We start from the raw sequence: 25,278 nt of genomic DNA on the forward strand, positions 1-25,278 counted from the left end.
TGTGTGTGTGTGTGTGTGTGTGTGTGTGTGTGTGTGTGTGTTCTGGGGACCAGACCTGAGTCTTTCTGTTTGTGCAGCAGCCATCTCCCCATCCATCCCCTGGCTCTGGGCATTTCTGATCCAAGGTTTAAAAATCTGCAACTGTGTGGCGTGTCTCCCTAATTATTCTCACGGTTCCACCTGCTCCAGTCTCGAGCCAGTGCTCTGTTGGGGTGTCCATGTCTGGATTACTGTGTCTTCTTGAAAAATGACTCCATCGCTATGTAATAGCCCGTTGATGCCTCGGTTTCCCTCATTCTTGCCCGAAGTAAATGAGGCCACTCAAGCTTTATTTCAGTGAGTGTGTCTTTATTCATCTACTGCCCAAACGGACATAACATAAAATTTACCGCTGTAACTATTAAAAGTGTGATCAGAGGTAACATTTAATTGTTTACACACATTCACATGCACTTTTTTTTTTAATTTTACAAAAATTCTAAATAAAGTACTATTTTTACTTACAAATGAAAATTTACCTCAAGATTGTATGTACAATAAGGAAGTGGCAGAGTCATGAACAAATGAATAAATAATAATAATGATGTCAGTTTTAAGATATTGGCCCTATGTACTATTGTCCTCTCTAGTTTACATTCATTTACATATCCATTGGCACACTTTCTCCAATATTGTGGACTATCTTTTCTTTGCCTTGGTAGTGTCCTTGTCCGTGCCTCTGTCTGTGTCTGTGACGGTGTCTGCCTCCTGCTTCCTAGGCTGCCCTGAGCTGCATCCTGTCTTCAGTGATTTTATTTTTTCATAAAGTTTATTATTCTTGTTGCTTGCCCTTTGATGTCACATCTAAGAGATCATTGCATAGTCTAATGTCATGAAGATTTCCACCAATGTTTTATAATTGGATCTCTTAAAGTTAGGCTTTCGTCCATTTTGAGCTAACCTTTATTCACGGCAGATAATAAGGCTCCAACTTCATCCTTTTGCGCGAGGCCATTCAGCTTTCCCAGCAGAATTTGTTGACAAGACCTTCTGTTCCACTTCACATCCTTATTGCAAGTTGTTGGACTGTGTTTCATCCCGCTGGTCCGTGTGGTAGTACTGAGTCTATAATTGTTTTGGGTCATATCTATGTCTTTGCTCCTAATCTGTTTGTCTTTACTTTGAAAGTTGGTTTCTTGTAGACAGTATATAGTTGGGTCTTGTTTTATACTTCAGTCTAGTGTGTCTTTTTTGTTGCTGGTGTTTTTGAGAAAGGGTTTCTCTGTATAGTACTGGCTCTCTTGGAACTCACTCTGTAGACCAGGCTGGCCTCAAATTCAGAGAATCTACCTACCTCTGCCTCCCAAGTGCTGGGATTAAAGGTGTGCGCCACCACCCTCCTATAGTGTGTGTTTAAGTGGTGTACTTAGACTCAGTTGTATTGATATCCTTAGATTAGTAACTATCATACTACTGTTCTCTCTCTCTCTCTCTCTCTCTCTCTCTCTCTCTCTCTCTCTCTCGCTCGCTCGCTCGCTCTCCTTTTCTGTCTTCTTTTTGTCTTCCCTTTTTGTCCATTGTGGTCTAACTGAACATTTTATACACTGATTCCACGTTTTCCCTCTCCCTCTTCTTTCTCTCACTCGGCCCTCTCCTGTCCACCATGTCAGAGATGCTTCCTCACGATTCTGTAGTCCTCCCAGAGCTTACAGTATGCATTTACAGTCGATCGAAGTTCACACTCAGCACGGCCCTGGTTCTCAGGTAGCAAAGCAGCACACTGTTACCTTGTGGGCTTTCTCATTTATCCCTTGGCTATAATCACCAAATACATTGTTGCTGCTATTGTTAAGGAGAAATAAAGTGTTCTCAAACAGACATGGGGGAAGTTGTTCACCAGTAAACTGTCTATGAAGTAACATTAAGATTTTCAAAAAGTAAAAGATAGCACAGATCAGAAACTCGGATCTACGCAAAGAAAGAGAAAAATAAGTGACAATAATATGAAATATGTTATAAGTAAATAAAAAATACTATCACTTGATCTAGTGGGCAATAGTTGTATTAAAACCATAGCAGCAGCAGCATAGTTGTTGACTGCAACTAATGTAGAAATAGATGCACTGGGAAAGGGGCAGGACCAGGAGGAGAGAAAGAGGAAGGAGGAGGGACAAAAGGACCCAATGTATAAACGTTCATTAGGCCAGAGCAGGCAGAGATGGAAAGACAAAAGGAGGCAGGGAAAGGGAAAAGAGAGAGAGAACAGTAGCTGATGTGATAGCTAAGAACCTCGCTCTGCTTCCTAGATGCATGCGTTTGGATCCTGCTCTGCTGCCATTCCAGCGTTTCTTGTTTTTTCTCCCTTCCTTCCCTGTATCACAGGTCCTGGGCAGTTCCCTTTGCACGTCCCAGATCTGTAGTCTGCCATCAATGCTTCTCCAGCTCCCTTCTCCTTTCTTCAGCCCCACCCCAGTGTGTGTTTGAGCTCCTCCTGCAAGGCATTGCTTCCCATGCTCCCTCAGAATTTCCATTTCTCTGATCACATTGCCCATCTGCTCCTGCGTGTATTCCAGTCTTCCCATTAGCGCCTTTAACATGTTGATCATGGTTGTTTCCAGCTCCCGATCTGCCAGTTCCAGCATCTCCCTGCCACGTGGGAGCCTGCCTGCTCTGTGTCTTTTTTGTCCTTTTGTTTAATTAGTAGGTTTTGGTTGAAAGCCGGACATACTATAGAGGCTACAACTCTGGTAGACAGATGTTCAGTGATTCAGGAACTGCATGTTGGGGAGAGAACTCTGTCACCCCATGCTCAGTTCTCAGCACCCAGGCTGTGATTTCACACCTGTCTTTTCTTCCCTCCCTTCCCCGTTACACGTTACAGGACAGCTAGAAGGGATTGGGTAGGGTTAGGTTTGGCTTTAGTTAGCTAGCATTCTGGGTGGCAGGCTTTGTTAAGAGGAACAGGATACTCAAGTGTATTTAAAATGATTACCTCCCCACTCCCATTGCCTGATGCCCCAGAGACTGGTCCTCTGATTTCCCTGTGGGAGCTGCCGGGGCTCCTGGTGGTTAGACTTACAGACGGGTGAGCGGGTGAGCGTATGCTGTCAAGGCTGGCCAGCCCCCATGGAGCTTCCGGGACCAGATGAACGGTTCCGACCCCAGCACTGACTCCCAAAGGCTGTGCTCTGCTAAGGTACAGTGTGACAGCAATTGGCCTGTGACCTCAGTTCCCCGGTGGATCTAGGAAGAGTACATGACCGTTGTTTAACATGTTCAGCCTTGTGTGTGAGGAGAGGAGGGAGAGCTCCTAAGCCTTTCATCCTGGACCAGAAAATGCCCCAACTTCGCGCTTTCCACCTTAGCTCTTTAAACAAATCAAAACCACCAAGAACCCACCGGGAACTTATTTTACCCAGGTCTGCCTCATTCAAAGCTGTGTCCTTTCAACGTTTTCCTTGATATCTCTGAGTTTGGGGTGATGAGCCTTGATCTTTTTTCCCTTGACATCCCCTGTTCCAAGTATATCTACTAGGGTAAATCCGTTATTCATGTCTGCTGAGCCCTAGCTGCAGGCTCTCTCCTCTACCCGCATCTGACCTTGCTGTCGCCTGGCTGCCTCTGTGCTGGAGAGGAGATAGATCACTTCTGTGGTCCAAGGATGGCCATGCTGGAGCCGGGAGAAGTCACTACCTGCTAGGCTTACCTTAGGAATTTATTAATATGCCGTATGAGTCTCAGATGATTCATGGTCAGGGTGCCAGGGAGATGAGCAAGCCAGCCTTGTGTGACCTTTTCAGCTGGTATGTGCTTCCTGGTACATTATGGGGGAGGATTGGAAAAATGAGGAATGGGCCAAGATTGGGGAAATCATCCTAGAGTCTACAGCAGAAAAGGATATTCGGCAGGTCTGTGCTGCCTGGGACCATCCTACTCTTGTTCCCAGGGCCCTTTACTGTGGAAAGACCACCTGCCGAGTTGAAGGCAGATTTCTAGATTGCCTGGTGCCTGCGTGGAAGGAGGAATGGAGGGGCAGGAGATAGGATTCAGTCATGTTGAAAAGTGAAGGACCAGCCTGTTGACCTGTGGGTCTTTCTACACCAGAGATCACATGACATACAGCCCTCCGTGTCCTCCTAGGGTCAGCAGACATCGCTGCTCAACCAGTGGGCATCCAGACAGCTGTGTCCCAGGGTGCTATTCCTGCCCCACAGTTGTCACTTCTGCAGCCAATCCTTGGCTTGTTGCTGGGACGGGAAAGTCAGCAGCCAGTGCCTGCTGATGGACGTTCCATCTCATATCCCTGCTTCTGCCCAAGCATGCCCCTCTCAGCTGTCCATCCCACTGGCAGCAGCCCAGGATGCTGTGGCCCTGTTCCCACCTCCTGACTTGTCTCCGTGTGGGAAGTAGATGGAAGCGTCCCATGTGGACCTGTGACACTAGCAGCTTTGGTGGGGATGAGGAGGATCCAGGAAGAGAGGTGGGAGCCCCAGCTCCTGTCACACACATCAGATGGGGGTCTCGTTATTAGGGGTGCTGGGCAAGCAGAACATGGAGCAGCTCTCCTGGGAGGGTGAGGAGCTCCCAAGAGCCTGTTAGAGTACCACCCAGGCACACAGATCTTGCTGCCTTCAGACCTCCCGGGATAACCACAGACCAGGATAACGAGACAGTCCAGCTACGGCAGGGAGGGGTCAGACTGAGAAGTGCTGCAGCCTGTGAGACTGAGCTCTTAATACAGGTTATGAGAGCGGGTCATGGAGGGTCATCACCAGAATAGCGACATCCTGCGCCCACAGCACTTGAACTCATGAGGCGACATAACCGGGCTCCTGTTGGCACACATGTAAGCTTTGCCAGGCAACAGGCCTGATCTGATCACAGGAAGCCACATGTGTCCCCTTAGCCTAGTCCTACCCACTGGGAATTCAGAGAGAAGACGGGTACCCTGCTAGGGATTTCTCCATCTGAGATGTGCTCACAGAGCCTCCATGGGCAGCAGCTGTGGGCCTGGGGTGAAGCCAAGGAATCTGGGTGTGTATCCCGATGGATGACATAGTCACCCTTCCTTCAGAAGCATCTGCTATGGGCTTCTGTGGGTCACACGGAGTTCCAGCCATAGTCAGTGTTCCTTCCTCAAAGTGTTTGGTTCTCTTGGAGCCTTTTTTGAATGAAGATTTCTGTAACCAATAGGTTAGGAGAAAGCCGCTTTCCTGGGAGACTCACAGGGCTGACGACTAAACAAAAGATCCTGAAAGCCCTACACTTAAAAATTAAAAAAAAAAAAAAAATGAATGTTCCACTTCACACCCACACCGTATACCCACATGCACACATACACACAAACAAACACAAAATAAGTAAGATGAAAAATTAAAAATACAGCTGGGCCTAGTAGTACATGTCTTTGATCCCACCAATTGGGAGACAGAGGCAGGCAGAGGTCTAAGTTAGTTCCGGGACAGCCAGGGCTACATACAGAAACCGTGTCTCAAAAAAACCAAAGCCTTAACTAAATAAAAAACTTAAAAAGTAAATAGAGCAGTTGCACATGTTGTTGGGTTTAGAATGGAGTCATACCACATCATGGAAACAGGGGAATTGGTCACACAGCTAATCAGGCATGTGACCACTCAGGCATGGGTCAGGGTGATCCATCTACATGCCAAGAAATAGATGCCTCAGTGCAGAGCAGGGGAGAGTGTCAGAGACCCAGGAAAGACCAGGGCTAGAGGGCCTAGCAGCTGGAGCATGGCTGACTGTTGCAAAGGTCATAAATTAATGTAAGAACACCCAATGATTTGCATTTGGAAATAAATACTGTGGAAATAACCAAACTGCTCACAGTAGGTCATTCAAGAGATGGCAAACCAGAAGCAAGCCCTTCAGTTGCCGAAAGAGAAGTTCTTGGCTGTCAGATGAAGGAGGGCTCTCCACAGTCTGAGGAGGGACTCTTGCCAAAGTGTGAGCATGATGTGTGAGGTGCAGCCCGTGGAAGAGGCAAAAGCCAAGAAAGGACGTGCCGAGGAGCACGGCTGGTGCTTGGAGACCACTAGGAGTTTGCGTGTGTACAGGCAGAATTCAGTGCTGTCCTTCAGTGAGAAGGGCCCCACCTCAAGCCCAGTGCTAAGAATCCAAGACGTCTGGATGCTAGGCAGGGCTGGGCAGACAGCCTGGGAGCTTAGCTTGCCTTCTAGCCATCTGTGGGTGGTACTTGACAGCAAGCACTTCTCTGTGAGGACTTAGGTTCTGTCACAGCTGGAATGTTCTCCTCACCTGCTTCAGGGCCAGTGACGCAGTGGATGGAGGTTCACTACTGCAAATCATGCTCAGAGTGTCACACAGCAAACAATGCTCACAGGTCAGATCGTGCTGTGGAAGATGTGTCCAAGGCATGTGGGATACTGATGGGGACAGGGAGCAGAAGAATAGACAAGCCACTCTTATGTAACAGGAAGTCTCCACACCGTGTAGAGCCACACTTGCATAGGCAATGTGCAGGTTAGGAAGGTCACAGTGACTCCAGCGTATTCTTAATGACCTTGGCTATTCTGTCGCAGACATTGTAATCATAATGATAACAGTACAAAAGCAATTCCTGCTAGCGGTAGGTGGATAGATGGGTTCTGTCCTTGCATTGTTGCTTAGAAGTTGAAAAACACATAGAAAGAAAAATCTTGTGATAACATCAACACTCTGTTCCAAGCAGAGGTTAGTGTTTCCAGAAAACTGTCTAGGTCAGCGTTAAAATAGGCAGGGACTAGGTATGCTGATGTGAGCCTCTAGTCCCAGCCACTCTGGAGCTGCGAGGATGGCTTGAGACCAGTGGTTCAGAGTCAGCCTGGAAAACATCAGGACCTCATCTTAGATTAGGAGAAATAGATGAATGGACGAACAGACAGATGGATGGACAGTCAGATAGATGAATCCATGCATGCAGATAGATAGATAGATAGATAGATAGATAGATAGATAGATAGATGGATTAATGATAGAAAAGGCCTCTTCTTTACTTTTAAGAGCTCCTTATAATCAGAGGGAGAAAGGGATTTTGTTCAGGTTAGCATATAAATAGCACTTTAAGAATAAATTAAGTATGAAGACCCTCAGTGTGGCCATGACTTGCACCTACTGGTCTGTCTTTAACTTTGACCCAATCAGTAGGGCCTGCTTAAAACTGACCATGGTAGAAGACTGGCGAAATGGTTGGTTTCAAAGCAGCTGTTTGGTAACTTATAGCAGGAAATAACCATTGCCTGCTCAGCTTATTCCAAAAAGTTCCGGTGGAGAGGCCCTGCTGGGGAGGATCCCCTGTGGGGATCTGCTTGGGTGGGGCTCCCGAGGGATCTAATGGAGTGGGCTTGTTGGGTGGATCTTCGGGGAGTCGTCTGGGGACACTGTGCTTGTTCCTGAGGTATGTCCCTGACCCCATGGGACCTTAAACAGGAAACCTGACGGGAAACCTCCATTCATAAACAGGTCCAGGAGGGTTGGAGCTTTGGATTTCCCTCAAGGATACCGGTCATCTTTCTCCCTAAAAAAGAGGAGCCCCTAGAATTGCCAGCAGCCTTTCTGTGGATGGCTAAGTCCCCAACTCGGCTCTGCTGCCACTGTAGCTGGCTTCTGAGTGCATGTGAAAGGCACACTGTACTTCGTTGTCAAGCAACCAAAGGCGTTTGTGGGAGAGGGCCAAAGTCCTGGTGGCAGGTGTACTTATGCAAATAGTTAGCTTCCCTCACAGGCAAGGCCAGCAGAGGCCCAAGACAGAGGCAGGAAAGCCTAAGGTGGCAAGAAGAGGCCATGAGGCATGGTGGGGGTTCAGAGGAAGGAGTGGGGAGAGGTCTACTAAGGGGATAGAACCCAAACCTTGAGGGAGTGTGTAAGGACACCCCGTGGACTCCTGAATGCAGTCTGCGGTGACTCTGTGGCCTGTTGTGGGGGGAGGCTGAGGTTTGCTTCCCTATCTGTACCATCCTGGAAGCAGAATCATGAGGTTAGTGTTTTTTGCATACTGAACCATGCATATAGCATCTGCACGGGTCATCTCATTTCACCTAGACATGGTTTACAAGAAGATAAACAATCATTATCTCCTTGTCATCTGAAGTCCCTAGAGGGCAACTGAGCGGAGTCTGTGAGGATAGAGGATGTCATTACCAGTGTTTTAACCATACTCCAAGAGCTGAGAACCATGGTAACTCAGTCTTTGCCAGAGTAAAAGTGACTCGATTCTCCCCAACAGGAATCTTGGCCAGAACCAGTAACTTCTGACCTGTGAGCATCACAGCTTCTGAACTACAGTTGCCATACTGTGACGAGGCAGCAGGGGGCAGTCTAGAGAGCAGGCGAGGGCGAAGGTGCTGCTAGCAAGGCCTAGTACAGGACAGAGAGGGTCACAGAGTGGAATGGGAAGGGGTTCTGACATGGGAGCCACAGATGATTGGCAGCGGGCAGCAGGCATCTCAGAGCCAGGGCCTATGAAGGGAGGGCAGCCGGGCAGGAGGCAGTAGATGTCCAGACGGACTCTCATAGGCCAGGAATGGGTTTCCTGAAGACTGAGTATCTTCTGTCTTTCCCTCTGAGGTCAGTGGTCATCTGACAGGACTGCTTTCCTCTGGAGACTCCCCTGGGGCTTGAAAAGGAGACCTCGTCCCAGTGATAAGCAGGTGTGGAAAGCAGTCCCCTGGGGCCGCCCAGCTCTCAGGCTCCAATCCTGCTTGGAATTAATTCCTCCCCATTTCTCTCAGGACCTGTTTCCAGGTCCTGTTGATCCTGTTGTAAATGAGACAGTGTTTGGAGCCTTCATTGAGTCAGGGCTCAAAGAGTATTTTCTTGTTTTAATTAGCTTTATTTGATTTTAAAAGCCCTCTAACGCGCAGAGTGCCCTGGGGCCTCATGATCTGAGCAGGTTTATTCAAATCACTTTCTATTTAGTTCAGAAGTCGGCAGCCCACAGCAGACATTCCACATGTGACCTTGGGGTTCAAATGATATGCATGCCAGTGTCTAGCAGAGGTGTTGGCCTGAACCCCGGACCTTTTTCCGCCATGGCTCCACTTCTGTCCCTGTTGCCATGGGTAGGTGGCCCAGTTTGGAAGCCAGTAGTGTTTTCTAAGGTGAATGTTTTGTTACCGCTGCGCATCCCGCCTGCCCGTGCTTGTGCTTTGGGGCCCTCTCTCCCATCCCTTTAAAGCCAGCCCCGAAAAGCCACCCCCCAGACCACTGCAGGCAGGGAGAAGCCACTGTAGAAACACCCTCTCCTTCCCCAGCAACTCTGCCTCTTGCCAGGGGACAGTGTCACAGAAATGCCCCCTAAAGATGGCCACATACACATGTTTAGCCCTGACACCTCATATCTTTAGGATGGGGCTGGCTTCAAGCCTACCCGTGAGTCTCTCCGCCTTTCTCCAGTCTCTGCTCATTCTGACCACGAGGCCTCAGCGTTGGCTGGTGGCCCCCCTTTTTCTGGACCACTCTTGTGGCATCTGCCTACTTCATAGGAGCCTGAGGGGACCCCTTCTGGTGAGCCGTTTTGGGCCCCTCCTACTTCCTGGCTGACATTCTCCTGCAGCATCTCCTGCTCTGCTAGGCTGGACCAGCACCAGGGCCGCAGCTGCAGCATCCTTAGCCAATCTGCAACACTTGCAGTCTGTTCTGACTTCCATGGCAGCCTAAGGGCTGGGCCTGGCACCAGAATTCAGAGTGGGCAGGACACAGACCTGCCCGCAGAGAGGAACAGTGGAGAAGGGCAGAAATGGGCAGAAAAATGGTCATAATAGAGCAGAGAAACCAATTCCAGTTGCTCAGATAGCAAGCAGGAAGATCAAAAGTTCAAGGCTTAAATGGACTCTGGGAAAAAAATTTAAGTTGGGAGGGACATGTATTGGGATAATTTAGGGGGAATTGGAAGAGGAGGGGAGTAGACATAAGCAAAATGCATGGTATGCATCTATGAAGTTCTCTAAAGGACAAATTAAAGTATTATGTGTTAAAATAAGCATTTTCCTTCCCAATTTTTAAAAGTTGAGATGCAAAATTATAAAATAGGGTAGTTTCTCAATTAAAAAAAAAAATCCAAGACCTGCTTGGGCAACTTAGTGACAGTCCATCTTTAGAAAAGTAGAAAGGGGGACAGATGGTGGAGTGCTTGCCTGGTATGAAGGAGGTCCTGGGTCCATAGTAGGGAGCATGGGGTTGGGGTGGGGTGGGATGGAGGTTGGAAACAACAGGAGAAATTATCACAAGACACTGATGGCGGCAGTCAGGGAAGGAATGCAGAGGAGTTAGCCTGAGGCAGGAACAGGGTCACAGTCTACACCAAGGATCTTTGTCCATAGTGTTCCTCAGGAATTATAAATTTGAGTGGCAGGTGCTGTGAGTCCCGCGGAGGACAGCAATGACACCAGTCTCCTTGCTCCCGAAGATGTCCAAGCCCCTTCCCCACTGCCTGTGTGCTAAACATGTCTGAGGCATTCCTGTGACAGTGGAGAAGGAGAGGGTGGGTCTACAGCTGCTTCTCCATGCCTGCCGTGGGCTGGGGGATTGCTGTGGTGGTGAGGGGAGATGGCCCTGAGGCACTGGAGACAGGCACAGTCGTCATCGGGGTCAGCCTTCTTTCCCTTACTGCCTAAGTAGTCATCTTCTCCCTGCAGGGAATCTGAGTTGCTGGAATTGGGGTCCTGCCTGTGGTTGAGGCCCAGCAGTAGGACTTTTGGCTGCCTGGCTGTACCCGCACCTCCCTGCTTCAGGGCCTCAGCCCTGGTTCTCCTTCCCTCTGGCAGCTGCCCAGGCCTGGCTTCTTCCATCGCTGCAGGGTGCCTAGCCCAAACCTGATCTGACAGCACAGAGCCTTCTGCAGAGGAAAGGAGGGCATCTGGTCTAGGGAGGGAGCTACCAAGCAGTCTGCAGACTGCCCACCTGCCACGGGCTCTTGGTAGTTTTGTGTATGGACGCCCTCACCCTGGGGAAGGGCTAAGGCGCACAGACATTTCCTCATGTCTGCAGATAAGTGTGGATGGGGGAAGCTCTACCCTGCTTTGTATATTGGCTCCCCAACTGAGATGCTGTCTGCCATCTCAGAGATGCACAGTTTGGCCTCCTGCGAGGTCTTGCCCATGGCACAGGAAAGCCCAGACTCTGGACTCCCCTCAGGAGGCTGCACCCATTGTGTTCTTTGGGCCTGAGCATCACAGGTGACAACACGGGGTCCCCTGAGCTAAGGGAAGGAGAGTCTACGCGGCAGACAAAGCTGGCTGGGACAGAGAGCCACACACCCACCCTGTGAGGCCCTGCCGCTCTGCTATATCCACGGGGAAACTGAGGCTCATAGTTGTACACCAAGCTGTGCACTCAGGAAGTGACGGGCAGGAGGAAGTCAGTCCAGACACAGAGGCTGTGAAGAACAACTAACCCCGGGTAGCGAGTGGTTCAGAGGTAGAGCACTTCCCTGCATTGCACAAGGCTCTGGGTTCTGTCTAATGGGGTCAAAATCAAAAAGGAAGAAAACCCAGAGGGGGAAAACCCACCAGTAACTCATTCTTTAAATTTCCCTTACAAAGAGGTATTTTGAGACTTAAGTGGAAAAATGGAACAAGAAGCTACAGATTAAACACATGCCAGGCTTGCCACCCTGCCCCTGAGCAGCCCTGACCCTGTCCACAGGGTCACAGCAGCTGGGCTGTGGTGGCCTGCCTGGGTGAGACCTTGTGTCAGCCCCTGAATGGAGCCACTGAGCCCAGTGGCTGAGGAGTGTAACTGCAGGTGATAATGGTGCGAGCCATTCAGGGGCCAATCAGATGGAGGACGCTTACTTTTTGTTTTTGTTTTTTTATTTTTGGTTTGTTTTCGTTTTTTGTTTTTTTTTTCTAGGAAAGCAAAGTCTTTTGTTTTTGTTTTAACAAAGGCTCATTCCAAAAGGAAACGATGGCAGTCACTGTCTGAGCTGTGGTGATCGGAGCTACTTTAGGGGTGCAGAGATAGATGAAAGGGGCCCGACCAGGGAGTGTTTGGCCTGGTTTGGCCTCCTCTCCCCTCAGCTCCAGGTCTCTGTGGCTTGGCCTGTGTTCAGCATTCAGAACCTCTCCTGATGCTGCTGTCACTTTAAGTCACACCCTTGGTTTCCAGCACTTTCTCACTGTGACCCACCCTGTGGCCTCTTCAGTGATACGGGGATGCTTGTGTATCCCAGGGGGTCCTTGCCTCTGGTTTTGCGGTTAAGCTATGTAACATTTCTCCCTGTGAAACCTTCCATGAGTCCCTATGTCCAGCTGCACCAATTGCCAGTATATCCCGCCTCCAGCCTGGCCTTGCCCCTTGGTGGACTATGCCCGGGTATTATAAACTTGACAATGTGTCTCATTCCAGCTGACCGATAGGCGTGGGTGTTACACAGGGATTCAGTGGGGACCCTCTCAAAGCTGCTACTCCTTTTCAGAGTCCCCACAAGAGTATTTGTCTGGCCCTGTCCTACTGGTGCCAACTAGGGTGGCCAGGAACTGTGTGGGAGGGGCAGAGGTTCCCTTTGGTCACTGGCCATGTTCCTAAGGCCTGGCAGAGAATAGGTCTAAATATCTTTGGAGATTAATTGGTCCTTTCTCTTTCTCTCCCTGTGTCTGTCTCCTGCCCTACGTCCTCTCCAGGGGGGCTTTCTCTGTGGTCCGACGCTGTGTCAAGCTCTGTACCGGCCATGAGTATGCAGCCAAGATCATTAATACCAAGAAGCTGTCGGCCAGAGGTAAGGCGTGGCAGGGGTTGTGTGTAGGTGTGCGGGGTGCCGTCTCAGCCTTTTGGGACTGTGGTGAGGGATCAGGAGTGCCAATACCTTCAAGATGGGTCTGGCTGAGTGGAGATGGGGGAAGTTTACCCTCAGATTCATCACAACTTACAGTCTCTGATTTGGGGGTTCTCCTGTAGCCTCTTCCCCTCCCCAGGCCTGCAGGGTCTCTGTCCCAGACCTGAAGAGAAGTCCTCATGTTGGGGAGGCACTGGGGGACTTAGGTGATAGTTCCCTGAAAATTATGGCCAAGGAAAAGCGGTGCGTGGTCGATAGCAGAGCTGCTGTTGGTATCCATGTTAGTGAGGGTCTAGCCCTGGCTCACCTGGGGTATCTCAGAGGGTTTCTTAACTGAATCTTCAGAGCAGGGAACACCACTGCCTGCCGCAAGGAAGCCTCTGCAGGCTCGCAGGTGTGATGGTGCTGGCTGGGTGAGCCACACAGACAGATGGAGGCAGGGCCTGCGTCGGGGCAGGACACATCATTTCAGGCTAGGTGGTTATCAGAAGCCACACTCTGGTGACTTCCTGGGGATGGGTCCGGGTATGTGTGGGCGTCATGGATTTACTGAGGGCTCTGGATGGCATCCCCAAGCAGTGTGGGCTGAAGGCCTGGTGAGGCCTTGGGGGTGGCGAGTGGGTGGCTGCCAATGTGAGATGGCATTGCCACATCACCCCTCTGCTCCCCATCCCTCTTCCTCCTCCTCCTCCTCCTCCTCCTCCTCCTCCTCCTCTTCTTCCTCTTCCTCCCTGTGCAGCCTGAGTGAACTTCTAGACTAAAATCTGAGCTAGCCGAGAGCGGAGGAGCCCTGACAGGGAGCTGCTTCGGGGCTGACTTGGCATGGAGGCAGGGTCTCACCCAGTGGGCGTGTTGAGGGCATGAACTGCTTTGCTGACCGCAGGGTCTACAGTTCACAGTCTGGCAGCTCACAGGTCACATAGCTGACCCCACTCCTGCAACTTATCAACTTATGTGTAAGCATGTTTGAGCACCTGCTGTATACCAGACCACTGGGGCTCTCCTATGCGTTTCCTCTCGGGAGCATTCTCTGAACCTGATGGGGATCTTCAAGGCCCAGGATGCTTCTGTACCAACCTGTCTTCATCTGCATCTCTGAGAAGTACCTGGGGCTGGACTTCTATCCCCAAAGGGCAAGGCAGGGGATGATATGCAGAAATCTCCAGGAACAGGGGACATGGTCTCTTCTGCACCCTAGATAGGAAGCTGTGTCAGGTGGGGGATGTATGGGTCCCTTCTGAAATTCTTCATGGGCGAGATATGGGTCACCGGCCGCCGCCGGGCCTCCCTTCTGTCCTGAACTCTGATTCAGGATCTGGGGCCAATAGCTTGGTTCTTCTCTGACACGACACAGAACTAGCATGGAGCTCTCTACACTCAAAGTGAGCCCAGGCCCAGTGTGAGGACAGTTCCTGTGGGTCTCCAAGCAATGTCCCTGCAACCTTCACACTCACTCCTGTGAGAGAGCACAAAGGAGCCGAGGCTCATGGTTCAAAACATATTAGGTGTGTGTGTGCTCGCTGTGCCTCTGTGCTGTATGAATATGCATGTATGTGTCTGCGTGTGTCACACTGATGGTGATACTGTTGGTGGTAACGCCCACAGATGGCTTGCTGTGTGCACTGTGCCAAAAGTCAGGATGCTCTGTGCTCCCCACAGAACCAGTGCTGGTTTGCACACAGGTGTGAAACATTCCTGGCATCATCAGGCAGGCAGCACAGGGGCTGTACCCAGGAGGCGCCTGAGCACCTTCTGTGTTAGTCTCACTTCCTGGTGTTGCCACCATCCCTAGACGTCTCCAACTTTTGCCACACTGGTATTTTGTCCCACCTGTCTCTCGCTGCCACAAGGGCTGCCTGGCACTCAGGAGTGTCTGGGAGACAGGTTGCTTCCCACCATTTGGGGTGTTCTTTCGAACCATAACTGCTCTTCTTCCAGCTCTGTGCTAGCTCCCGGCCATACCAGCGACCCACTGGAGCCCTGGCCGAGTCAGCTGCTCAGGAAAAGCTGCACAAGTTATGTTCGGCAAACCATGCTGCCTTCCCAGTCAATTTAATTGCGTAAAACCCCGTCCAGATGTGTAACATAAGCAACCCAATTCCAGAAAACTTTGTGTCTCCTTTTGCCTCTCCGTCCCCCCACTGAGCGGTAGTAGTCACTCCTCAGTGCTCCTTTGGTCCTCACGGGAGCCCCATCCCAAGGCAGTACAGATGTAAGGCTCAAGCCCCATATGACCTCACAGGACCGCTCGACGGGCACCTTTCTTCAGAGCTGGAGAACCCGTGTCACCCCTCACTGCCAGTCGCCTCACTCATCCTATGGATTTTCACCCCACATGCTGGGAGGGGCTGGAGATGAGTTCCAAAAAGTCGCATTGGCCAAGTATTGTGGGGTGAATAGACCTTTGTTAGGCTCCGGTAGAAGTCTGTCTGGGTGTTTTCCCATAGAATTCGGTCAATGCCCCCCTCCATTTATACCCTCAAACTGCTTCACAGGCTGAGGGGATTGAGGGGAGTGGGAATCTGACCCCAGCATGCTGTGTTTCCCTTCTCTCACTCTGCCCTTGCTTCTCTCTGACCAGAGTGTCCAAGACCACCTTACCTGCCAGCGTGCTGAAATGAGTTGCCGGTGGGGTGGGGGCGGGGAGTGTGTGGGGAGCCCCCTGTTCCCCACAGCCCCTGTTCCCTGCCCGCAGTTCATATTTTCTTCCAGCTGGGCTGATGGCGGGTGGCAGAGCAGCAGCAAAGAGTGGGTCTGAAATTCTGAAATCAGGGGTGTTCTGCTGTGGTCTGCTCTCAGGAGGGCAGGGTGACCCTAGCTGCTTTGTCTTCCACAGAGGGTCTCCCCACTGTCCAGCCCTTGAACATCTTTTATATGAGGGACTTTAAACATAGAAATGTCAAACATTGTCAAGCATCAGCTCTTGACTGGTCTTGCCTGTCTGCGCCCTAACCCCAGACTGCTTCCCATCCCGGGTACTTCAGTGTGTGTCCCCAGACTGCTCCCCATCCGGGGTGCTTCAGCGTGTAACCCCAGTCTGCTTCCCATCCCGGGTGCTTCAGCATGTGTCCCCAGACTGCTTCCCATCCCAGGTGCTTCAGTGTGTGTCCCTGCCATGTAACTGCAGCTCTGCTTGCTGTCACCGAATGCTCAGCCCTGATTCCACCCTGTGCCTAATTGCAACAGGATGGCAACAGGACCACGTAGCTGGGCCATCTTTGACATTCAGCCATATTCCTGGCAGTGTTTCTGAGTGGATGCCTTGTCACACCTGGTGGAGCCAACAAGGCCATGCTACCATGACCGTGGTATGGCCCAGGATCTTGGCCAGCAGGGAGTCCCGCAAGGAAGCTGACCCCACTGACCGTGGATCAAACCTGAGTGTAAGGAATAGCCCAGAGCTGGCCTTGCCTTGACTGCTGTGGGCATTGCCTCTGTTTCCCTATGTCCACAGTCTGCCTCACAAGGGACCCTGGTGACAGTTCTGGGAGGCCAGCGATGCCCAGGAGGTGGCACTGTGGATATTCCTTCCTGGCTCTGGTTGGCAGGCAGAACCCTGCCTTCATCTTTGCCAGCATTTCTCTGCCCTGTGTCCCTGCTACCCCAGCTGCCTTCCCATAGGTCCCCAAGCCTACTTTCAAAGCACACTTTGAAAGGGCTGAGGGAGAGGGGGCCAGGTGAGTTGTCAGTTTCAAGGTGGGTAACTGGCATGGCTTCTCCTTACACCTCAGTTTCCCCTGAGTGACAAGGAAGATAAAGTTATCTACTGAGAGGGATGTGCGGCTGCCTGGGTGTGGCCAGGCTTGCGGCCCCTCCCCACTGCCCCTTGGCCTGGCCAGGTGGCGGTGGTCCTCTGACTCTCCAGCCTTCGCATGGACACTGCTGACTTCTGCACATGCAGCAGCTGTCCTGGACCTGCAGGCCCCAGGGCTGCTGGCTCACTTTGCAGTCCCCCGGGTCTCAGCCTGGAGCTGAGACTATATGGGGCCATGCTACCCATCATGGCTCTCCATAGAGGTCTCTGCCCTTCCTCCAGGCTGGGTTCAGATTTCTTGAAGTAGGGAAAAATGTGTGGGGACCCCCAAACACTGGGATATTTCTAGACACCTGAATGTCATTTACATTCATAATTTAAATTCAGTAAAGAGCTGAGCACCTTGCTTTTCCTCCGACATCCCCAAGACTCTGGGAGCACCCACATCCAGTGCACCCAGAGGGAGGCAGCTCCTCAAGCTGCTCCAGGAGGAGGACAGTGATACTGAATCCAGAAGAGATGAGACCTCCCAGGGTCACACGCCCCGTGCCAAAGGCCGAAACACCCCGATTTTAAAAGTTAATACTTAGTTAAATAGAGAATTGTGAGGCATCCAGTCTGTGAACGGACGGAATAATTAGAGATTATTAAGCTACTCTTAACAAAAGCAGTTAAAGGAAAATGAATTGGCCGAGGGAGAGAGATCATTGCACACAGGAGTCTTAGAAACATCGCTTGTTGTTACTCCCTGCCCCCACTGTCACATGAAGCAGCTGCTCCTTTGGGGGTGGCCTTGTCCCTGTGGACACCGTGTGTAGAGATAAGCTGGGCGAAGGTCCTGCCTGGTTAGTGACCGCACATGGGAGGACAGTGTGAACGGAGAGCCTGCTCCTCAGCTCTGCTGCGGGAATTGGAGTGTATCCTCGCCATGGTCCCCACTGCTGCCGAGAGACTTTCCCCCACACCCTTAAACAGCTCGGACTTACCTGGTACAGAGCAGGTGACGGGCTTACAGAAGCTGATGGGTGGAAGAGCCCAGCTGGGGCAGGCAGTGGGCTCACAGTGGGAATCCGATGTCCCAGGTCGGGTCTCCTGTCACTGCCAGGCCTGCCGTCACATGTGGGCTGTTCTCACAGATGAGGGGCCAGGCTCAGCAAGCTCCGCTCGCCCTCAGGCCCATGCCCAGCTAGCCCCAGCTGCGTGTCTGGCACCAGGCCTCCCAAAGGCTCACATGGTGTCTTCTGCATCAGGAGACACACCCTGCATGAAGGTGAGAGGGAGAAGCTGTCCTGGTGTCTCGGGGTTCTGGGGTGCAGCTGGAGGGAGGGTCTACATTTTTTCAGAACCCTGCCTGGGATGTGCGTGGGCCTAGGGTGCACATGTGAGGTTCCTGCTGTAGCTGACAACGTGCCTTCCTTGGCCTCACTACTCACAACCCCAAACACCCCCCACCCAAGGGATGCGCATGCAGAATCCACAGAACTGGGTTAATAGAGACGAGGCGCTGCAGTGCACAGCAGCCTGAGCGTGTGCTTCAGACAGTGCCCTCTCCTCCTGGAGACCCTTCCCTCCTTCCTCTCCAGCTCCCTGGCCAAAAGCACAGGGACCCTTCTGCGCCTGTCAGTGGGAGTCCGGGGACGTTTCCGAGGGACCTGGTGTGTGGAATGTCTTCCCTTGGGAGTACTCCCTCCCCAGTGCCAGGGTCTGCCTATAACCGTTCTGCTCTGTCCACTGGACTTGGGCTTATGGGGTGCGGGGGACAGGTGGAGAGCCCTGGGAGGGGGAGTCCCCGTCTTCGGGGTCAGCCACCCTGAATGAGGGATCTAGACTGAGTTGCCAGATTTCACACCTGATAGTTTTTATCTTTTAACTGATAAACAATTTTAGTTATATTATTATAAACAGAAGATTTAGTATAGCCATGCCCCATATTACATTCTTATGTTAAAAAATATTTTTGAAGACTGTCTGAAATTCAATCTTACCTGGGAATCCTGGGTTTGATCTGGTAGCGGGAACAAGGCTGTGGAAGACAGCTCATAAACTCAGTTGGTTTAGTCTTAAGCTTCTGACATCGAGACCCAGAGAAAAATCTGATGTGGAGATCCAGGCCATGGCTGAGGAACCCTGGCCCTTTGTGCCCTCACCTGTGAAATGGGGACAGGATGAGCCGCTTCATGCTGACTGGTTTTGGGGCGTGGCCGCTGGTGTGAAGAGTCGTCAAGACCGGGGTCAGATTGCTGATGTGAACAATGCCAAAGGCTGGGATCAGTGTGGCTGGAAGTGGCTGCCAAGGGTTATGCTTTGGGGCCCCCTAGACCCCTGGGTTGGGGTAGACGAGGGAGATGTGACAGTCTTCATCTGAGGCCCTACCTAGTTACCACGGAAGACCGCTCTCTGAGAGCTCGGCTCTCCTGGGTCATGTGTTGCTTGGTTCCCATGCGGGGTGCTCACCTTCTTGCAAGACTCAGGCTGGGGATTTGAGTCAGCTGGTGGGCATCAAGAGAGGTTCCTGGGGATGGCCTGTAGGAAGGGAGTTGCTGGGAGCTGGGGTCTGAGCCCTCCTGCCTCAGCTTTCTGTAAAATGGGTAAAATTGGCTTAGAGAAACCTAGCTTTTCTAGCTCTAACATCCCTCAAACCTGGCAGAGTCCTGCCCAACCCCTACCACCTACCATAGAAGGGGTCTGAGGGGTCCAAGGCCCACGCTGTGGACCCATTGGAGGCCTGGTTTTCAGCACAATTATCAGCAGTTCATCTCTCCTTGCTTTGACTTTGGGCCCATCCCAGTAGGGAAAGGGATGTCCCATGGCTGCACTGGTTATAAGAAACTGACTGATAGACCTGGAGAGGTGATTATGCGGTTAAGATCACCATCACTGGCTGCTCTACCAGAGGACCTGGATTTGATTCTAACTACGTGGTAGCTGATAATTCCATCTGTAATTCCAGTTCCAGGGGATCTGATACCCTCTTCTGGCTTCTCTGGGTACCAGGAACACACACGCACAGACATCATTTAGGAAAACTACTCATACACATAAAATGAAATAAAATGTAAAAAGAAACAGTCTTGAAAGGGTTTGAGGAGAGAGTTGTACAGATTGGACTGGGGTACCAAGCTGGTGGTGTAGTAACATGGGAGGATGGGAAAGCAGGTCCCAAGCTACCTCTGGAGGAGCAGGGCCTGGGAAGGGCTGGGGTGGTGCTGTAGTGCTGGCCAGATGGACATTCTGAAGAGCTGGAGTCCACATGGGAACCAGCTTCAGAGAGGACACTCCAGAAGACATCCCCTCACTCTACAGGAGCCTGTCCCCAGAGGCCAGGCACCCTGGGCCACGGGGTGCTTCTGTGTCTTAGTGTTACGCAGGGGAGCTGTGGCCCTAGGTCTGGTGTGAAATGGCTGGTGCTGCTTGCAGCTCAGAGGGAGGCTGGAGACCCAGCAGGCCCAGGTTTCTCATGAGGAGAGGGTATTCCCCAAAGAGGGACACAGACACAAAAGAAGATGACACATCTTTCGAGCCCATTCCTCTCCTTGTACTCCCATGGGAGTTGGGATGCTGCAAACTGGCCTCAGCTGACAGGCGATGCTTGTGTATCAGGCCTCTTCGGCTACAAGGACACGATAGGACCTCTGCATGGTTTATGTGGCTGGTTCAGGGTAGAGCCCAGAACAGCAGTGCACAGTGTGCATTACATAAGTGGGCTGGAGCTACAAAGCTCATTTGCTAAGGTTTTTTTCCCCCTTTTATGTCCTTAGCAGCTAGAAGTGTTTCCCAGCCTCATGAGAACAAGTCTCCAGCAAGATTGGGTCCTAGGTGTCCAGTCTGGGATGCACGAGAAGGTCTGGGCAGTCTCTGGAAAGGGCAAGAAGGATGTGGTGGGTACATTTGGGAGGCAGAGGTTAGGCACAGGCCACCAGGCCCAGGAACTGTGGCAGGAATGTAGCCCGAGCCTTGAGGTGGCCCGTGACTTATCGTGTAGGGCCACAGAGTGAGTCTTGGTCTCTTGGCCACTGACCCCCAAAACTTTTGCTCTTTGTCCCATGACCGTGTGACATGATGCTTAGTCCCCAGCACAAAGCTCACCCGCTGTCACTGGAGGATTTTTTTTTTTTTTTGATGGTATCTGAAGAGGTGGGCTGCTCTGGGACCTGTGTGTGGGGAGACATCACCCCAGGTATAAGACTGATGGCCCCAGAGCTGGGGGAGGGGACAGCTGTTCAAACCTAGCCTGTGTAAGGACAGTGACTGACAAGGCTGAGACCTCAGAGTCTAGGCCCCTCACCTTGATCCCTTCCTGTTCACAGCCAGGGGTGTAGGAGTCCTGTTCCAGGGCAGTGGGCGTGACCGGCACAATAGCCGACACTGGTCAAATGAGATGACCCAAAAGCTGCAGTCACGTGCTCTCAGAGACCATGGAAGAGCATGTGTACAGGTCTCTGAGGTTGCTCTCGGAGCACATGAATCAGCAGGCCTGGGGGAGGCAGGCTGTGTGATAGCCAGGATCGGTGACCCAGGTGCCCGCAGGGGAATGTTTGCATAATTCTGTGGCTTGCAAGAATGAACAAGAGCTGTGTCCTCTCTGGATGTGTGGGGGGTGGAGATGGAGAGAGTCACTGTCCTATCCCTAGAGATGGAGCTGGGGGGGGGGACACACATGGTTGAGCATGTGAGGACTTCCCTAGTTTCTCTGTTGTGGGAGTACACAGCACTGACCCCAGTGTTAGGCCTCACCCCACAACCTTGCTTCGGCTGCTAGCTTAGCAACGAGAGAGCAGGACTGCCAAGCAACATCTCTGCTTCGAAGCGGAGCTGCGCCCACATGTACACGGAAGGTTATCACTTCTGCGGAGGGCCCCGGGAGTGGAACATCAGCTGAAGGACAAGTGGACCCTGTGGAGGGATGAGAGTGTCCTCACCATGCAGCCCCAGAGTGCCCGCCATCGCTGACGAACTGGGAAATAGTTCAGAGGCCCTCCACTCCAGTGTGGGTGGCAATTCTTAGGGTCAACTGTATGCTGCGTGCAGGTGGTCAGGGTCCCTTGGGAGCCCTGCTTCCTTTCTTGATGCCAGAGGGGTGGCAGGCAGCTGTGGAACACGCACACAGATGCCTCTCCGCGTGGCTGCCGGCTGGCGCTGTCAGGTTAATGGCTGGATGCCTTGATGCTTTCTTAAAACAAAGCATGTACAGAAAGCCACAGTGAGAGTCGCCTCTTTCCACTTGTCTGGCCTGACAGCCTTCAGCGTGGGCCTGCCTGGAAAGCCCTGCCATCTCTGGTCCTAGGGATGAGACGGGAACCGTGTCCTCCTCCAGGGCCCATCTCATTGTCACTTCCACTGTCAGGTGCTTGCTAACTCCCATGATGCCCTTGGAGAGCACCCTTGGAGAACTCCTGCCAGAAGGAATCTGGGAGCCCTCCCCGGTCTGCCCAAAGCCAGTGTTGGGCAGACAGAAGCCTTTCCCCTGAGGGGCTGGGCAGGGTTGTTTTGTTTTTTTTTGTCTCACCCACAAGAGCCACTTGTCTCTCATAAGGACAAGTTAGTCTCTGTCCCTGATCCACTTTCAGCTTCTGCACCAGCTGTGCCCCAAGACTGGGTAGGAAGACTCCACTGCAAGCCTGCATAGCCTAGGTTGACCAGGGCTGGCCTGGGCTAGTTTATCTCTAAGGGAACTAGCCTGGGGAATGTGGCAAAGCTCTGCTCAGATGGGATTTCCCCCCGGGTGACAATCTTCCTTCAAAAACCACGTCCCACCCAATCGGCTCCCTGTCTTTAAACAAAGCCAAGACTAGAGATTCAAGACCTCCCTTCTGGCCCTGGGCGAGCTTGTGCTGCTCCTTAGATTTGAACTCAGTTTTTTTTTTTTTTTTTTTTTTTTTTTTTTTTTTTCTTTGGTACCCACCCAGGTCTGCAGGGTGCTGGTGAAGCTACAGCCAGCAGGGCATTTCCCAGTCTCCAGGCTGGCAGCTCACTGCCGCAAAGAGTTGGCAATTGGATCCCTTGGCATGCATGGCCCTTGAGAGTGTGAAATCCTGATGTTAAATGTCTAGATGGGTGGACTTGGGATTGAAGGGTGTGGTTACCGGGCTGGGCTGGGCTGGGCTGGAGCGCAGGGCGTTCTGTGAGGTGGCTGTTCAGAGCCCGGTACCTGACTCCCAGGCTGTGCAGGATGTATGTGGCTGAGAGAGATGAGAAAGAGAGCAAGCTGAGCCAGTTCCCTCGGAACAGGTCTCTCCACATGCCGAAGGCAAAGACAGCAGGGCCTTGATCCCACGGCAGTCGTCGGGAGGCCTGGCTAGGCACACGCCCGGCTCTCTAAGTGATCAGGGTAAGATTCAGGCTGGATGGAGAGCCCTTCTCTGTGATGGCCTTTGCTGATTCTGAACAGGACCAGCAATGGTGGATGTGGCATCTTTGCTACCGCTTGAATAGCGAGAGACTGAGGCCCCCACTGGGCCTTGTAACAACCTGCAGTTTCCTGGACACTCAGCCAAAGCCTTATGGCTAATCTGGGTCCCATTGCTGCTCACTGGGGAGGGACAGAACCCTGTAACATGCCCTGGCCATCAGGAACTTCCAGCTTTCCCTCATCCAGTATCCCCACAGCCATCCCAGGCAGTAAGACCGACTGACATCCGCCTCAGTCAGTGATGCTGCTTTTCGCTTCATGCTCCTGGTGGCTGATTTAGCCCAGGAAGCCGTGGCCAGCCCTGTCCCAGTCTCCCACCCATGTATGTGAGCAAGGGTAGTTTGAGCAAGGACCCACTGCTGACCCCACTGTCAGGGTCCGTGTCCCTAGGCCCTTCCTACTTGGAGTGCATGTCTCTGACGTTCCCTCACAGGTCCTGACTCTCCCTACAGAACAGAGAGGCTCTCAGTGATCCCTGGCAACCTCTCTGGGGTGAGGGGTAGTGCCCACTGATGAGTGGGGGAACCCCCATGAACCTGCCTGCATCAGGCATGGGTGTGCCCTCTACACACTTCAGAGTTCAGTCAAGCACAGTCCTTTGGCAACAGACACTGTCATTGTTCCCATCAGGCAAATGAGGGCCAACAAAGGAGTGTCCGTTATCCCAAGCCATACTGCATGACTTACAGTATGTACAGCTGGCGTGAGCTCGGTCCCAGACTTGCAGACGCCCAGGACCACAGAGAGTGAGAGAAGGGAGCCCTCCCATGAAATTGGGCCTTGCATCTTCCTCTTCTTGCCCCTCCTCTGTCCCACCCAGTGTCCTCCCATGACAGCCTGCAGCTGGCAGGGCTGGGAGCCACCCACGCCCCTCCTGTCCCCTGCTCGTTGGCATCTCTTGCTTGCCACCCCAACCCCCCGGGTTGTGAGTCACCTCTGCCAGGGCGCAGGTGGGGGGGCTCGAGGGTGGCAAACTGGGGGAGGGGAAGGTAATTGGAGAGGGCAGAGAATCTCTGCCTTCTTATTTCTAGAAAAGGGGACAGGAAATGAGAGTCACGTGCAGAGATCGACTACAAAATGTCACTTCAACTTGTCCTGTGAGGCCTGCTGCCCTGGCTCTCAGGTGCTGGAAGTCCCTGGAACCACACCCTGAGTGTCTTTGGGATCAAAGGTGGGCCATCCCTCCTGTCCTCAGCCACCAGTTTGCTACCTCCGCCTCTTGGGCACTTTTGGAATTAAACAGGCTATCACCTGTAACACTCACAGATGGTACCTGTCATGTGACAGATGCTTCGGAAGGACATGTCACATGCTGTGGCCTAACTGCCAGCACCTTGGGGCAGGCCCTGCTCCTGTCATCTGCAAGGTGATGGACACTAGCCCTGTCACCTGTATACATAGAATACTTCCATTCTGCTCCCTGAATCCCTAGAGAGTCACTCAAGTCCCCAAAACCTATGAGAGCCTGGAAGGCAACTTGACCCGTAAGTCATAAACTCTCCTACTCAGGGACTGTACAAGTTTGCATTGGCCCGGTTTCTGCAAGTGAGTGATTCAGACGGTCTGGGGTCTTACAGTGGTTTTCACAGGACCGTGGGGTGAGAGAGGCAGGAAGCCATCCCTCCCGGCCCTTGGCTGCATTGCTTGTCCTCCTGCAGCAGCATTTGCAAGAGGACACAGATCCTTCAGCCTGTGGAAGCTGCAGGCTGCAGAGGACGCAGCCCAAGCCTTTGTCACAGCCCTTGAGCACGGAGACAAGGCCTTGGCTTTGAGGCTGAACTGGGTCACCTGCTCTGCGGGTGCAGGGGAGCATCCTGTGGGGGGGGGGAGTGGGCTGCCCCACCCCGAGTGAGTCACTCAGCTCGGGTGTGCGGGCTCTGTTGGAGCCGCTTCGCTTCTCAGGTCTCTTGATGGCCTGGATCTTGCTGGTGAGGTCCTTCACACACGCTACCAAGCTCAGGGGACACCTGAGGCTTGTGTCTGGCAGAGTAGACAACTAAGCGAGCTATGCCTGCACCGTGAGATCATGGCAGAATCACCTAGGAAAGGCTTCCAGGCCTCGGCATCCCCGGGGGTGGCATCTCGGGACACTGCACTATCATTAGAATTCAGGCAGGCGGGTGGATAATTGCAGGCTCCGCTTTAGTAAAAATTTTGAGTAAAATTGTGTTGGATATTTTTTGTTTTGTTATTTTCTGATAAGTACTTTTATGGGAGTGTAGATGAATGCTGTATTCTATCTGAGGGGTGTTCCTCTTCGAGGAGGAAAAAATAGCACACCTTTTGCCTGAGCTTCCTCAACCAGCCCCCCTGGGTTAGCAGGTGTGTAATGTGTGTGTGTGTGTG

General features: G+C 52.2%; 1 protein-coding gene across 8 annotated transcripts in view; it reads left to right on the top strand.

Annotated features, from left to right (window-relative positions):
* The window catches only part of Camk2b (calcium/calmodulin dependent protein kinase II beta), a 92,703-nt gene that overhangs the window by 22,400 nt on the left and 45,025 nt on the right, over positions 1 to 25,278 (top strand). For all 8 annotated transcript variants that reach the window (XM_021211321.1, XM_029545542.1, XM_021211319.2 and 5 more), the window contains exon 2: positions 12,618 to 12,712. In XM_021211321.1, coding sequence (XP_021066980.1) covers positions 12,618 to 12,712 — 95 coding nt within the window. The remainder of the gene's footprint in view (positions 1 to 12,617; positions 12,713 to 25,278) is intronic.

Source organism: Mus pahari, chromosome 13 (genome assembly GCF_900095145.1).
Source record: "Mus pahari chromosome 13, PAHARI_EIJ_v1.1, whole genome shotgun sequence".
NCBI lineage: Eukaryota > Metazoa > Chordata > Mammalia > Rodentia > Muridae > Mus > Mus pahari.